The 15,696-nt window shown below is 43.8% G+C and overlaps 1 protein-coding gene across 1 annotated transcript in view; it reads right to left on the bottom strand.

Moving 5' to 3' along the window:
* LOC116100330 overlaps positions 1-15,696 on the bottom strand; it is a 108,470-nt gene that overhangs the window by 35,475 nt on the left and 57,299 nt on the right. The window contains exon 7 of the mRNA XM_031384145.1: positions 8,468-9,382. Within this exon, the coding sequence (XP_031240005.1) occupies positions 8,468-9,382 (915 nt within the window). The remainder of the gene's footprint in view (positions 1-8,467; positions 9,383-15,696) is intronic.

Genomic DNA, 15,696 nt, shown 5'->3' with positions numbered 1-15,696 from the left:
AAACAATCTTCTGACCCCCGGGAAAAGCCCGCACAGGCTTAAGTACTCCTGCGCCAACCAACCCCTGCAGGCTACGTGGGAAAAGCAGATAGGCCACCAATGTGCGGAAGCAACCAGATCAGCAAGCTTAGCCAAATAAGGACATACCATTCTCGGAGAGCACTCGCTTTCGGCTAGCAGAAGGCGGAAGCCGGTGCCATCTTAGGGCATGGCACATGGCAGCTCTCCACAACTGTACTGATTTCAGTCATTTCCATATTTTACTTCAACCTCTCCTTTTCCTTCTCCTGACTCCACATAACCTACTGCATCAGCCACTTCCCGCCATCCATGTGTGCTCTCTAGTACTTCTCCCCTTGAATATAAAGTAACATATAAACACACATGGATACAAATTTGTCATTTTCAAACACCAAGGTCTTATCTTTTACAAAGGGTCATCTTTTACACAAGACAGGGTTTCTCTGTAGAGCCCTTGCTGTCTTGGAACTCATTCTATAGACCAGGCTGGCCCAAACTCTGATGTTTGTCTGTGTGTGTGCCACATGTGTGTGCAGTATGTATGGTGACCAGAAGATGTTGTCAGAGACCCTTCCTTTGTGTGTGCTGGGGACCGAACCTGCTTCGTACTTCAGAGGAGCAGTGAGTGCTCTTAACCATTGAGGCAGCTCTCCCTTTCTCCTCTTCTCTTCTTCTCTTCTCTTCTCTTCTCTTCTCTTCTCTTCTCTTCTCTTCTCTTCTCTTCTCTTCTCTTCTCTTCTCTTCTCTTCCCTTCCCTTCCCTTCCCTTCCCTTCCCTTCCCTTCCCTTCCCTTCCCTTCCCTTCTCTCTCTCTCTCTCTCTCTCTCTCTCTCTCTCTCTCTCTCTCTCTCTCTCTCTCTCTCTGTCTCTTGAGACAGGGTTTCTCTGTGTAGTCCTGACTGTCCTGGAACTCACTCTGTAGACCAGGCTCAATCAGAGGCATGAGCCACCATCACCAGGCCAACTCCCCATTTCTTATTTTAAACATATTGTTATGGGTTGTATATTCTTGCCCCAGGGAGTGGCATTATTAGAAGAGGTAGCCCTATTGCAGTAGGTGTGTCACTGTGGGTGTGGGCTTTAAGACCCTCATCCTGGCTGCCTGGAAGCCAGGCTTCTAGCACCCTTCAGATGAAGATGTAGAACTCTCAGGTTCCCCTGCACCATGCCTGCCTAGATGCTGCCATGCTCCTGCCTTGATGATAATGGACTGAACTTCTGAACCTGTAAGCCAGCCCCAGTTAAATGTTGTCTTTATAAAAGTTGTCTTGGCTGGGCAGTGGTAGTGCATGCCTATAATCCCAGCACTTGGGAGGCAGAGGCAGGCAGATTTCTGAGTTTGAGGCCAGCCTGGTCTACAGAGTGAGTTCCAGGACAGCCAGAGCTACACAGAGAAACCCTGTCTTGACAAAAACCAACCAACCAGCCAAACAAACAAACAAAACCAAAGTCAGCCTATAGAGCAAGTTTCAGAACAGCCAAGCTTAGGCAGTGAAGGAGTTGGAAAGCAAAAGCTGGTGATAATGTAATAGAAAAAAAGGGGCCATGTTCCAGAACTCTGCAGTTTGGCCACACGGCTTTGCCTTTAGAGTCCAGGATAGAAGGGATTACTGGGACAATTGATGCTGGTTAGCTGGAGCTAAGAAATTAGCAGTGATTAAGAAGAGATCAGCATCACTGTGGTGAAATTCTCTTGGAAGTGTTTTCTGAAAACACAAAGAAGCTGTGTTCCAGAGACAGTCAAGGTTGTACCTCATGCTGAAGCTGTACTTGGTAATGTCTAAGAATCACCCACTTTTAGCCAGGTAGTGGTGACGCACTTCTTTAATCCCAGCAATTGGGAGGCAGAGGCAGGCAGATTTCTGAGTTCTAGGCCAGCCTGGTCTACAGAGTGAGTTCCAGGACAGCCAGGGCTACACAGAGAAACCCTGTCTCGAAAAACCAAAAAATAAAAAATAAAACAAAACAAAGACATCACTGATGTTTAGAGTAGAAACTTTGGTGGAAGGCTGCTACACCAACTCCGGTGGAGTCTGCGTGACATACTGCACAAAGTGCATGATTTATGTTCAGGCCTGAGAGGAGAGTTCCTTGAAACCTCGTCTCCCGGAGGTCCCTGGCATAATGCCCGCAAAAGTTGCTCATGGGTAGGGGCTCTGTGCACTTTTCTTTCTCTGCATGGCTGTGCCACCAAGAATGTTTACTTCTGAGGATATCTTTGCCTCTTTGATTAATTAAAGATTTTTAGGTTTTATTGTTCCAGGAATTGAGTTTCAAAGCATAAGCACCCACAGAGAGGAGGGCGTGATTGGTACAGAGGAGGCACAATGTGCTAACCCTCCACTGTAAGAAGGGAGATTTTTGAATTTTTCCAAGATAACCCACCTACACTGAAAGTAGTAAGTATTATAAGTAGTCCTATAGCTGAACCTTTGCCTTACATAGGAGCCTATGTTGAGAATGGTATCAGATAGGTGAGTAGTTATGGACAGAGAGTGCTGTATTACACTTTGCACCTTATGGAGAGGCTTGTTTATGCAGGACCTCTGTGGTGTGTACTCTCAAAAGAAGATCAAAGAGTGTTCAAGAAACAGATGGATAGATATTGGAAACAGGTTAATCGAACCTTTAAAGGCCAGTTTGGCAGAAAAGAGATAGCCAATGCATTAATAAGCTTTCCAAATTGGCCAGAAGGCCCATGAATTAAGAATAAAAGTTAAGCCTTAAACTCTTGACCTGCTCTGTAGAGTCAGACAGCTGCCTGAGCAGCAGCTTGGCAGAATTCTTATAGGCTGAGCTCAGTCTGGGACCATTAACCATGCTCTGAGTACCAGGATGAGTCTCATGGCTTAGTTCCTGCTTTGTACTTCTAGTTTCAAGATAACTTGTTAGTGTGTACTTTAAGAGTAAATATGTTCCGTATAATGGCTTGCAGCCAAGATTTTGTTCCTGTTATGAATGTATAAAACTTCATTTGAAAGTAAAGTAAATTGCAGCTGTCCCAAACCTCTCTTGTGTTTGGTGTCTGTCTGTCATTGTGCTGACTCCTTACCTTCCTGAGTGCTGAGACCCTGATTCTCCCACGGAAGGAGACCCCACACTGGGTGGTCCATGGCACAGGGCATCCCATATGATATATGAGTTTGGTATTAATTTATGTTCAATTCATATTTACAATTCAATTGCTATACAGCTTACTTAAGACTATATCACAATATACTTCTAAATCTCTTCACATATAGTTGGTATTCTGTTGTTTTTTTGTTTTTTGTTTTTTGGGTTTTTTTGTTTTGTTTTTTTTGTTTTTGTTTTTGTTTTTTTGGAGTCAGGGTTTCTCTGTGTAGCCTTGGCTGTCCCAGAACTCACTCTGTAGATCAGGCTAACCTCAAACTCAGAAATCCACCTGCCTCTGCCTCCCAAGTGCTGGGGTTAAAGGCATGCACCACCACTGCCTGGCTTCTGATGTCTTTATACTTAATAAAGTTTCAAGCTTTTGTCAGTAAAACCATGTTTTTTTTTCTACAAAGCAGATTCTGTAATCTTTTCTGTTAAAATCTGTATTTGCAATGATGATAGTAGGAATTCCCTGCAACTAAAACACTGTATCTAAGTTCAGTAAACTTATAAGGTTGGAGCTCTTGCTCAAGGCTTCCCCACAACTACCAGGTTCTCATTCCTATAAGCCTTCTTCCTAGCATGGATTTTCTGATGTCTGCTGAGGTTTAGCTTCTGATAGAAGTCTTTGCCCCACTCAAAACGCCCATAGATGAGTCCTCCAGGGGTTCTTGAGACCTAGCTTCTGGCTGAAGCGTTTTTCGCATCCTCTGCAATGGTAGGGTCTTTCTTCCATGTGCCTCTGACCATGTATGGTAAGGTGTGACTTTTCACCAAATGCCTCCCTCACTCACTGTACAGAAAGGGTCTTTGCCTTGTATGTGTTCTCCACAGGCAGGTGGACAGGCTGACTCCCCTGTGGAAAATCTATGTTAAAGAAAGCACAGAATAAAACTGATGTATCAAGATTTATTTTTATCAGGACAGGTAGAGCTATATAGCAAGAACTTGCCTCAAATAAAAAACCCAGATAAGACACTGTCTGCAGGGATAGTGGGATGGCTCAGCGGGTAAGAACACTGACTGCTCCCCCAAAGGTCCTGAGTTCAAATCCCAGCAACCACATGGTGGCTCACAACCACCCATAATGAGATCTGATGCATTCTTCTGGTGTGTCTGAAAAAAGCTACAGTGTACTTATTTATTATAATAAATCTTTGGGCCAGAGCGAGTGGGGCGCGGGGCTGACTGAAGTGAGTGGGCTTGACTGGAGGAGCAGAGGTCCTAAAGTCAATTCCCAACAACCAGATGAAGGCTCACAACTATCTGTACAGCTGCAGTGTGTACTCATATACATACATAGATAATTTAAAAAAAAAGACTGTCTGCAAACAAACTAAAACAAAAGAACAACAAATAACACCAGAAATAAAAAACCCAGTCACCAACAAAAAAGATAATAATACTTGCCTATATGTATACTCTTTAAAAAAGAATATTGGTTTTTGGTTTTTTGAGACAGGGTTTCTCTGTATTGTCCTGGCTGTCCTGGAACTCACTCTGTAGACCAGGCTGGCCTCAAACTCAGAAATCCACCTGCCTCTGCCTCCCAAGTGCTGGGATTGAAGGCGTGCGCCACCACGAGATTGGAGGAGGAAGCCGCCATGGGTTAGGTGAATTATAAAATAATGATCAGATGGGTTAGCTAATTGGAGTTAAGAGCAGCCCAGACAAAACATGGAAAATTATATAATGGGATTATTGACTAGGAAATAAACATAATAGTATAATAGCATAATAGCATAATAATAACAACAGATATCTGCCCAGCTTTGTGCTAATTGAGGTTTATTATAAATATAAAGCTTGTGTGTGTCTTTAATCTGGAACTAAATGATCAAAGGAGAGCAAACACTCCAGACTGGGATTAAATTATTCAACAACAAACCTATACCACACCCCTATAATATTTTTTAGTCACACATATACAATCTCTGATATCCAGATGTTCTTGCAGTCACTCACGTGTCTCATATATCCACTTCTGACCCATGGAGGATTACTGGCCAGTCACTACAATGCTCACCGATACAATTGTCAAATAGCCAGTGACACCCCAATCACAACTTGGCTTTAATCACCAGTTGGTAGCCAGTGATGGACCAGCCTCGACCTGCACACTGATGTCTTAGTCCCTGTTCTGGTGTACAGAAGGTCAGCTAATACCCAGAGTCCTAGTGGCTCTGAAGGGAATGGAAATCTCAATCACTGGTGGCCCGGAGCACCTGCGTGCTTCCCCAGTGTTGGCGCAATCACTACTTAGAGGAACTGATTTCTTACTGTGGTTGCTATTATTTGCCATGGTAGTGGAGCTCAGCCCAGGAAACGTGAGTCTGAGTCAGAAATGTTAACTTCCAGTGGTGGAGGGTTGGGACCCAAAGAGCCAACTGGAAGATCCGAGTATCCAGAGCATTCCCGGCCCTGAAGTTTTCTTATAGTCGATGCACGCAAAGATGCTATGCAATTATTAAACCCTGCTTAGGAGGAAAGAGAATGTTTTACTCAGCAGATCACCAAGGAGGACAAAGACAAGGAAACGTGATTATAAAAATATATGGGAACACTAGAGCTCCTGGAACTTACTCTATAAACCAGACTGGCCTCAAACTCAGAGGCTGGTCTCTGCCTCCCCAGTGAGGGAATTTAAGTTCACCAGGCCCAAATTCCCATTTGCATATTCTTGATATGAGAATGTCTACTATACAAATCATTTACTTTCTCCGTGTGTTAAGGGTCAGAGTTCTCTAGAGGCAGGATGCTTTGACAATAGGCGTTTGACAACAGTCATCATCATTGAAACAAGCTCGAAAGTATAAGGCTAGCCTTGAACTGCTGATCTTCTGGCTCCTCCTTCCAGCTGATGGCATCACAAGCATGACCCACATCAGGCCTATTCACAACAGGGAACACAGGGGATCCTGTGAACACTTTACCATCTGAGTGCCATCCCCAGACAAATTACCACTGCCCACAGATCCACCTTAGTTAACTGCCAAAACCCACCAATCACTGACTTTCTCAGGTTTCCCATCACTGAGCTCTAATGCTGCCCAATTCTGTGTCTTTGAAAAACTGTACATGACCCAGACCCATGAAGACCGTTGTAACCAATATCTTATACTCTGTCAGTTATGCCATTTCACAGAACCTCGCTTATAAATTCCGACATGTTGGGGTGACCTTCCTATTGTAAGAAAGTGCGCCTCTGTGTTTTCAATTGTCAACTCTGTACCCACGGTGAGCTATGTGCTGACAGGATTTGGGTATTGCCATTTCTTGATTTTTTTAAAAGAATTATTTATTTATTGTATGTACATGAGTACACACTGTAGCTGTACAGATAGTTGTGAGCCTTTATCTGGTTGTATTTCTTTTAGGCATGATAGCTGTGCCTGCTTGGGGGCCACTTGATGGGAGTGGCCATGTTCAAAACTGTGGTATCAGTAAAATCCTTTGCTACGCCATGGGATTTGGCTATTGTAGGGCAAGTAAAGTGGGTGCCCCTGAAACTCCAAACACAGCTACTCTTAAATTGTAGGAACCCAACGCTCCTTTCTCCAGGAACAACATAGTGGCTCCAACAGCCAAGAGTGTGAGGCTCACATCATATGTTTTTAGTTGGGTTTTTTTTTTTTTAAGTGCATTTTTTTTTGTTCATTTCAGTCAGGCTATGGTAATAACCCAGGCTGGCCTTGAACTCTTGATCTCTATGCTTCCGTTTCCAAAGGGTTAGGATTACAGATATGTTCTCCCACATCTGTAATCCCAGTCCCAGTACATCAGGCTGGCACACTAATTTAACTGCAAGCTGAGTGAGACTCAGTGAAACCACCCAACTTAAGCCCACGGAAAAGAGTGACTGCATGTATTCAGGATACCCACTGGATATATCATCTCATAGGTGAGTTATACAGCCATAGGACCGGACACGGAAGCCAAGAAGTTACCGTGTGCAAAGAAAGCGCGGAAACCTATCACACCCATAACTACTGTTGCTTAGCCACGAGGAAATGCATAGAGAAGGGAACGTCGATGGAAATGACCAAAAAAGGGGGTTTCCCCTTCATAAGTCAAAAAAATATCAAGGCAGATCAACTTCAAAGCCAGGAACAGTAAAGGATGAGACAGGCAGGAACACCCGCTCCCGATTGCAACATTCTGCAAAGCCGGTGAACTTGGCCTGAGCATAGCAGAGTCAGCTCCTAAGGCTGTCCTCGAGTTACTTCTTGCCTCCCTTATTGTAAAAGTCTCATGTTTGGTTAGATGTTATCCCGAGGGAAAGCAGAGTACAGAATAACGAGCAGCATGTCCTTCTTTTTTCCTTCAAAGCGGCGGCCGAGACCTTGCTCTACTGCCCCGGCTTGCCTGCTAGGTCACCCAGACTACTCTCGAACTTGTGGCAATCTTTCTGCTTTAGCCTCTGAAGTGCAGGATTACAGAGCTGAGCCAACCTGGAATATAAACTCTCAGAACACTCCAATATGAGAGAGTAGCCTTTTTTGTGGGGGGTCTGTTGGGAGTGGGCGGTGAGGGGTGAGATGTGGGGGCAGGGCGGGGCGGGGCGGGAGCTTGAACTTGGCTGTTACTTGGGTTGTGCCGCCATTACAGTCAAGAGTGGCTGCTCCTGGAGGCTGATGTGAGATTCTTTTCTGAAGGAAATGGTGTGAGGATAGCAATGACACGGCCAGAACAAGGAGGCAAACACCACGGAAATGCCGTTTATTCTATATTATAAAGTTTAGAGAGATGGAGAGTAAGCTAACCCAGACAACACAAGCACTGGCCATACTTGTTTATTTTTAAATACTTTTTCCCCCTTTACATCTGTTGGGGTGAATTTCCTCAAGCCATATGAAGGTGTGTCTCTGTATTTTCAGTTGTTATTTCTGTACATGCAGAGAGCTAAGTGCTGGCAGAATTTTGGTACTAGTCATTTCTATGGCCCAATGTCGGGTTTTCTATTTTGTAAACGTGAGTCCAAGGCCAACTTGTACCACACACAATCCCACCTCAAAGTAAAATAATTCTGTGCATGTTATGGAAAATAGATTTGAATAGTAATAATAGACAGTAGAAAAGCCACGAGAACTATATAGTAGCAATCAACATTAAAGACAGAGAAAATGCTGGGTAGTGGTGGCACACGCCTTTAATCCCAGCACTTGGGAGGCAGAGGCAGGCGGATTTCTGAGTTCCAGGCCAGCCTGGTCTACAGAGTGAATTCCAGGATAGCCAGAGCTACACAGAGAAACCCTGTCTCAAACAAACAAACAAAAAAGACAGAGAAAAGAACATAAATTCCAGAAATATTTAGGAAATGGGACTTATAGGACTTGATGATTGCCTGGATTGGGTGGTAAGAGTGACTTCCCATCGTGAATTCTCTGGTGATGAACGAGATGTGCGTGTTGCCTGAAGGTTTTCTTGCATTCTTTACATTCATAGGGTCTCTCTCCTGTGTGAATTCTCTGATGTTGGGCAAGGGATCCACAGTAACTGAAAGCCTTCCCACAAACATTACATTCATAGGGTTTCTCCCCGGTGTGAACTCTCTGGTGTTGAGTAAGGGATGAATCATTGCTAAAGGCCTTCCCACACTTAACACATTCATAGGGTTTCTCCCCAATGTGGACTCTCTGGTGTTGAGCAAGGTAGGCAATCTGGCTGAAGGCCTTCCTACATTCTTGGCACTTATACGGTTTTTCTCCGGTATGAATTCTCTGATGTTGAGCAAGGTGAGAATTTTGGCTGAAGGCCTTCCCACATTCCTTACATTTATAGGGTCTCTCCCCCGTGTGAACTCTCTGATGCACAGTAAGGTATGCACGAAGGCTAAATGCTTTCCCACAGACCCTGCACTCAAAAGGTTTCTCTCCGGTGTGAACTCTCTGGTGTTGAGCAATGGGTGACCTATTGCTAAAAGCTTTCCCGCATTCGATACATTCATAGGGCTTCTCTCCAGTGTGAACTCTCTGATGCTGAGTGAGGTAAGCAAACTGGCTGAAGGTCTTCCTGCACACTTTACACCCATAAGGCTTTTCTCCAGTATGAACTCGAAGGTGCTGAACCAGGTGTGTGTTCTGGCTGAAGGCCTTCCCACATTCCTTACACTCATAGGGTTTCTCTCCTGTGTGAATCCTGTGATGCTGGACAAGGTTGGATCTCTGGCTGAAGGCTTTCCCACATTCTATGCACACATAAGGTTTCTCTCCAGTATGGATTCTCTGATGGAGAGTAAGGGATGAACTCTGGCTAAAAACCTTCTCGCAACCATTGCATTTCAGAAGTTTCCTCTCCGTGCAGATGCTCTTGGGCTTAAGAAGCTCTGAGCTTTTTTTCAAGAGTTTCTGGTGTGTGCCTTCTTTATATGGCTTCTCATCTTCTGGGCTTGTCTGACGTGTTTGAAGCAATGGGTTCTGGTGGAAACTTCCCCAAGATTTGTTATCAATGAATGCTTCAAAAGCGATGGTCTCTTCCTTGAGACAAGCCTTTAAACTCCCGTATTGCCTCTTGAAATGACAACCCCAGCTCCATTCTCCCACCAAACCAGGATACTCCAGGCCAAGACTTCTAAGTTCTTCAGTTATCTTTCCAGGTGACTGTTCTTTGTAGACTTCCTGCTTTGGGATTAATTCGTCAATCTCATACACAGACTCCCAGCCTGAAATAATAAAAAGCGTCTTCTTTATATGTATCTAGAAAACATGGTCATGAGAGTGTATCTGTGAAGAGAGGTATGCACACTTCATCAAACAAAACCCAATGGAACATTGACTTTCAAAGCTCTGAAGAATAGAGTAAACTGAAAGTCGGCCATGAGGTCATGTGAGGAGCAACTAAAACTTTATGAAAACCACTAAGGGGTGTCACAGGCGAGAAGTAACTGTGGCTAGGACTGGACTTGGCCAGCTATAAGCATAAGTGAAATAGTCTGTATTCTCATGTGCTTCATTCAAGAACACTCATCAAACGATAACTATCTAATATCAGATGTTCTTATGGACGCTTTTAGTGTCAGGAGACAATGATCGCCTGCCTTCATTGATCTTATTTTCTTAGACAAGACAAAAATAAGCAAGGAAATGTTACTGCATGTCGGGAGGTACTAAAGAAAAGGGAATGGACAGGCAATCACGTATCTGTACACAGAGGTCCTCCAGGTCCTAACACAGCATTGGTGAATTATTTACTTATTTTACTTTTTGCTTTGCTATACAAATTCTGTTCTACAGAATGATCAAGAGACAAAATTTCTTATTTTGTTTAATAATTTTATTACATTTTAAATTTTATTTTGTGTGTGTTTGTAAGTCCATGCCACTTGACATGTGGGCATCAGAAGGCAACTTGCTAGAGTTGGTTCTCTCTGTCCAGCACTTTTCTTTGTTTATTTGGTTGGTTGGGTTTTTTTTTTTTTTTTTTTTTTTTTTTTTTTTTTTTGGTTTTTTGAGACAGGGTTTCTCTGTGTAGCCCTGGCTGTCCTGGAACTCACTCTGTAGACCAGGCTGGCCTTGAACTCAGAAATCCACCTGCCTTTGCCTCCCAAGTGCTGGGATTAAAGGCGTGTGACACCACCACCTGGCCCAACATTATTTCTTAATTTAAGAAGTAACTAAATGGTGTTTTGTTCTATTTAAACTTCATATATGGGATGGAGAGATGGCTCAAGGGATTAGGAACACTTACTGTTCTTTCAGAGAACCCAAGACTGGTTCCAGGATTACTACTACTCCACTTTCAGGGAGCACTTGTACACAGGCTCATATATTTGAATATTTGTATCTCCATTTGGTGATACTCTTTGGGAAGGATTAGGAGGTATAGCCTTGTTTGAAGAGGTATATCACTAGGGGTGGACTTTAATGTTTCAAAAGCCCATACTATCCCCAGCTAGCACTCTCTCTCTCTTTCTCTCTGTTTCTCTCTGTCTCTGTCTCTCTCTGTCTCTGTCTCTCTCTGTCTCTCTGTCTGTCTCTGTCTGTCTCTCTCTCTGTCTGTCTCTCTCTCTGTGTCTCTCTCTGCCTCTCTCTCTGTGTCTCTGCCTGTGTGTGGATCAGATGTAAGCTATTAGATACTGCTCCAGCATTGATGCCTGTCTGCCTGCTGCCTTTATCCCTGCCAAGATGGTGATGGGCTTCCCCTTTGAAACTGTAAGTCCCAACAAACTGTTCCTTCCATCTATGAGTTAGTTGCCTTGGCCATGGTGCCTCTTCACAGCAATAGAAAAGTAACTAACACACACACACACACACACACACACACACACACAGTTCAAAAATAAAATAATTTCCAAACTCCATAGATGTGATAATGGTTATTTATGTGAGTGATTCATTTAATAATAACACACCAGGTTTAATTCAGCATCATTTACTGCAACAGTTACCTATGAAAATTTCCTCTCAGAAAACTGAATGTGAGCTGGGCGGTGGTGGCGCACGCCTTTAGTCCCAGCACTTGGGAGGCAGAGGCAGGCCGATTTCTGAGTTTGAGGCCAGCCTGGTCTACAGAGTGAGTTCTAGGACAGCCAGGGCTACACAGAGAAACCCTGTCTCGAAAAACAAAACAAAAAACAAAAAAACAAAACAAAACAAAAAACAAACAAAAAAGAAAACTGAATGTGAACATAACTCTGGCTGAGGCATTCTGGGATACAGGGTTGGGAGAGGTATTTACAATAATGAAGCAGTCCTTCCTTTCTCCTCAGGGTTTCCTAGGCCGATCTACAAATCTTCCTACACTACTAATCCAAGCTTTTACCCATTGTTCCTCCAATGTTTGCTAGCTGCTCACCTTTGCTTTTGTGAAAAACTGGCATCTTCCCACTACCCAGAATTCTCTGTCTTCTGCCTTTTCTCTGGGTTTCCTTTTATGGCACGCCTTCTCTTCATAGATGCTCTCTGTAGCTGTCTCTGCTACTAGCCTACCAATTGTGTGGTTGGTTATCTGTACGTACATGTTACCCGCATGTGGTACCTTGGGGTGAGCAGACAAGTAGGAGTGGTGTGGGAAGTGCAACTTGAGTGATGTTGGTATTGATTAGAGGAACAGAAAGAGGATGGACTGACTGACAGTGAAAGTTGATGTATTTGTAGATATACCGCCAACACTAATCGGAGTGAATGGCTGCTGAGTTCACACTAACAGGGTTCAAGAGGATTAGTCTAGGTATGACAAAACGAGAGATTAAGCAACTTTTCTAGAGTTTCACTACATGTAAGAATCAGGATTTGAACCTAGAACTTTGTTGACTCTCGGTGTGGGCCTAGAGTTCATAAAATCAGGAAAAGACTACTTGGAGGGAATTACATACCTGAGAAACAGCAGGAGTTAGACAAAGGATGAAAGGAGTTACTGGGGGATGGACAGATGGCTTAGCGGTTAAGAGTATTGGTTGCTCATCCAGAGGTCCTGAGTTCAATTCCCAGCAACCACATGGTGGCCCACAACCATCTGTAATAGGATCTGATGCCCGCTTCTGGTGTGTCTGAAGTGACAGTGTACTCACAGATATTACATAAATCTTAAAAAAAAAAAAGAAGGATCAGAGCCTCTCTCCCTGGGAGAGAGGAGTCGGGTGTCCATGAGGATTGCAGCCTGGAAAGTACCAGTTTCTTTCTTTCTTTTTTTTTTGGAGGGGGGTGTTTCAAGACAGGGTTTTTCTGTGTAGCCTTAGCTGTCCTGGAACTCTGTAGACCAGGCTGGCCTCGAACTCAGAAATCTGCCTGCCTCTGCCTGCCTCTGCCTCCCAAGTGCTGGCATTAAAGGCATGCACCACCACTGCCAGGCTCCAGTTTCTTTCAGGCCCAAGACATTTGGGAACACACCACACAAAAGAACGAAGAGAGGTTCTCTTGAGCTAGGCTGAGTGGTCACATTAGGGGTTGCTGCCTGTCTATTTCCTCCGCACTCACCCACGGACAAACTGTTCATCAGCTCTGTCTCCACAGTCCATGGCTCTTTGCCTTGTTCCAACAGGAATATTACACTTGGCTTAGAAAAGCAAAGGCCTGTAAATGTGAAAAGAAATGACTTAGTTACACCAAGAGCATCTGACATTAAACATGCTGTGGGGCATCTGGCATCAAACACGCTGCTGGGCAGGTCCCATGCCCAGGGGTATTTGGCCAACACGAAATAATGCAATTTTTACTACAAAATGTAGTTTCATTTCATTTTGCTTTTTTTTGTCTTATTGATATTTTTTAAAAAAAGGATTTATTTATTTTCTGTATAGAAGTACACTGTAGCTTTCTTCAGACACATCAGAAGAGAGCATCAAGTCCTTTTACAGATGGTTGTGAGCCACCATGTGGTTGCTAGGAATTGAACTCAGGACCTCTGGAAGAGTAGTCAGTGCTCTTAACAGCTGAGCCATCTCTCTACTCCTTCTTCTTCTTCTTCTTCTTCTTCTTCTTCTTCTTCTTCTTCTTCTTCTTCTTCTTCTTCTTCTTCTTTTAAAGATTTATTTATTTATTTATTTATTTATTTATTTATTTATTTATTATGTATATAGCATTCTGCCTGCATATATGACTGTAGGCCAGAAGAGGGTGCCAGATCTCATTATAGATGGTTATGAGCCACCATGTGGTTGCTGGGAATTGAACTCAGGACCTCTGGAAGAGCAGCCAGTGCTCTTAACAGCTGAGCCATCTCTCCAACCCTCTCTAGACCTTCTTATTGACCTTTTGTCTGTTTGTTTTGAATTTTGTTTTTGTAACTCTTTTGTTGTTGTTGTTAGTTTCTTGGGATTTTTTTGAGGGGTTTTTTTGAAAGAGAGAATATACAGTTGCTTGGGTATTGGAGAGGGGAGAGTCTGGTAGGAGTTAAGGGAGGGAAAAACATGATCAAAATACATTGTATGAGAAAAATTAATAATAAAAGAATATTTGGGGCTGAAGAAATGGCTCAGCCAGAAAGGCACCCATGTAAAAAGTATGGGAATGTACATCTGTAATGAGAGACAGAGACAGGCGTGGTGGCACACACCTTTAATCCCAGCACTTGGGAGGCAGAGGCAGGCGGATTTCTGAGTTTGAGGCCAGCCTTGTCTACAGAGTGAGTTCCAGGACAGCCAAGGCTACAGAGAGAAACCCTGTCTCGAAAAAAACAAAACAAAACAAAAAACCAAAAAAAAAAAAAAAAAAAAAAAAAAGGGAGAGAGACAGAGACAAGCAGACACCTGGAACTCTCTGGACAGCCAGCCTATGAAATCAGTGTGGTCCAGGTTCAGTGAGACATTCTATCTCAAAAAAGGTAGGGCTGGGGCTGGAGAGAGGGTTCAGTGGTTAAGAACACTGACTGTTCATTCAGAGGTCCTGAGTTCAATTCCCAGCAAGCACATGGTGACTCACAACCATCTGTAATGGGATCTGATGCCCTCAGATTCTGGTGTGTCTGAAGAGAGTGACAGTGTGCTCATACATAAATAAATAAATCTTTAGAAAATCAAAACAACAACAATCATAAAAGTTAGGGCTGTTGACTTTGGCTACAAGGTAAGGCGCTTGCTGAAAAAGCAGAACACATGTGGTAGAGAGATCTGACTCCTACAGTCTTTCTTCTGACTGCCGTGAGCCTGTGCTGATACACAGTAAAGTAAATATGTAAGAACTGCTCCTATTCAAAACCATTAAAACAACAACAAGCAGAGGACAGGAAACAATTGGCAAAGACCAATGATAGGCCCATCTCCTGCCAACTCCAAGATTTTGCATCATAGCACACACTTATCCAAACTATGCCGATGCTACCAAAATATTCACAATGATAGTCACAAAGTCCCTTATGAATAAAAGTCCCATTTTGCAAGGGGAAGATATCTTTACTGTCTTAGTCAGGGTTACTATTGCTGTGATGAAACACCATGACCAAAGCAATATGGGGAGTGTGGTGATTTGAATAAGAATGGCCCCAGGAAGTTCATATGTTTAGAGCTTGGCCATGTGAGCTTGAGAGGGATTAGGAAATACAGCCTTGTGGGAGGAAGTGTGTCACTGGGGATGAGCTTTAGGGTTTCAAAAGTTTAAGCTAGGCCCAGTGCATCTCTTCTTTCCTCCCACCCGTGGGTCCAGATACAGAACCCTCAGCTTCTCCAGCACCATGTCTGCCTGTGTGCCACCATGATGCCAGTGGACTAAACCTCTGAGATTGTAAGACAGCCCCAATTAAATGCTTTCCTTTGTAAGTATTACTGAGATCATGGTGTCTCTTCACAGCATGAGGATACTGACTAAGACAGGGAGAAAAAAAGTTTATTTGGCTCATGATTCCACAGTGTAGTCCATCTTGAAAGAAGTCAGGACAGGAGCTCAAACAGGGTATGAACCTGGCTGAAGGCAGGAACTGATGCAGAAGCCGTGGAGGGGTACTGCTTACTGGCTTGCTCCCCATAGCTTCCTCAGCCTGCTTTCTTACAGAATCTAGGACCATCAGCCCAGGGATGGCACCACCCACAATGGGTTGGGCCATCCCCAACTGCCACTACTTAAGAAAATGTCAGCCGGGCAGTGGCGGCGCACACCTTTAATCCCAGGGCTTGGGAGACAGAGGCAAGCAG

The sequence above is a fragment of the Mastomys coucha genome, unplaced genomic scaffold (assembly GCF_008632895.1).
Source record: "Mastomys coucha isolate ucsf_1 unplaced genomic scaffold, UCSF_Mcou_1 pScaffold21, whole genome shotgun sequence".
NCBI lineage: Eukaryota > Metazoa > Chordata > Mammalia > Rodentia > Muridae > Mastomys > Mastomys coucha.
This window is presented reverse-complemented; position numbering and strand designations above follow the sequence as displayed.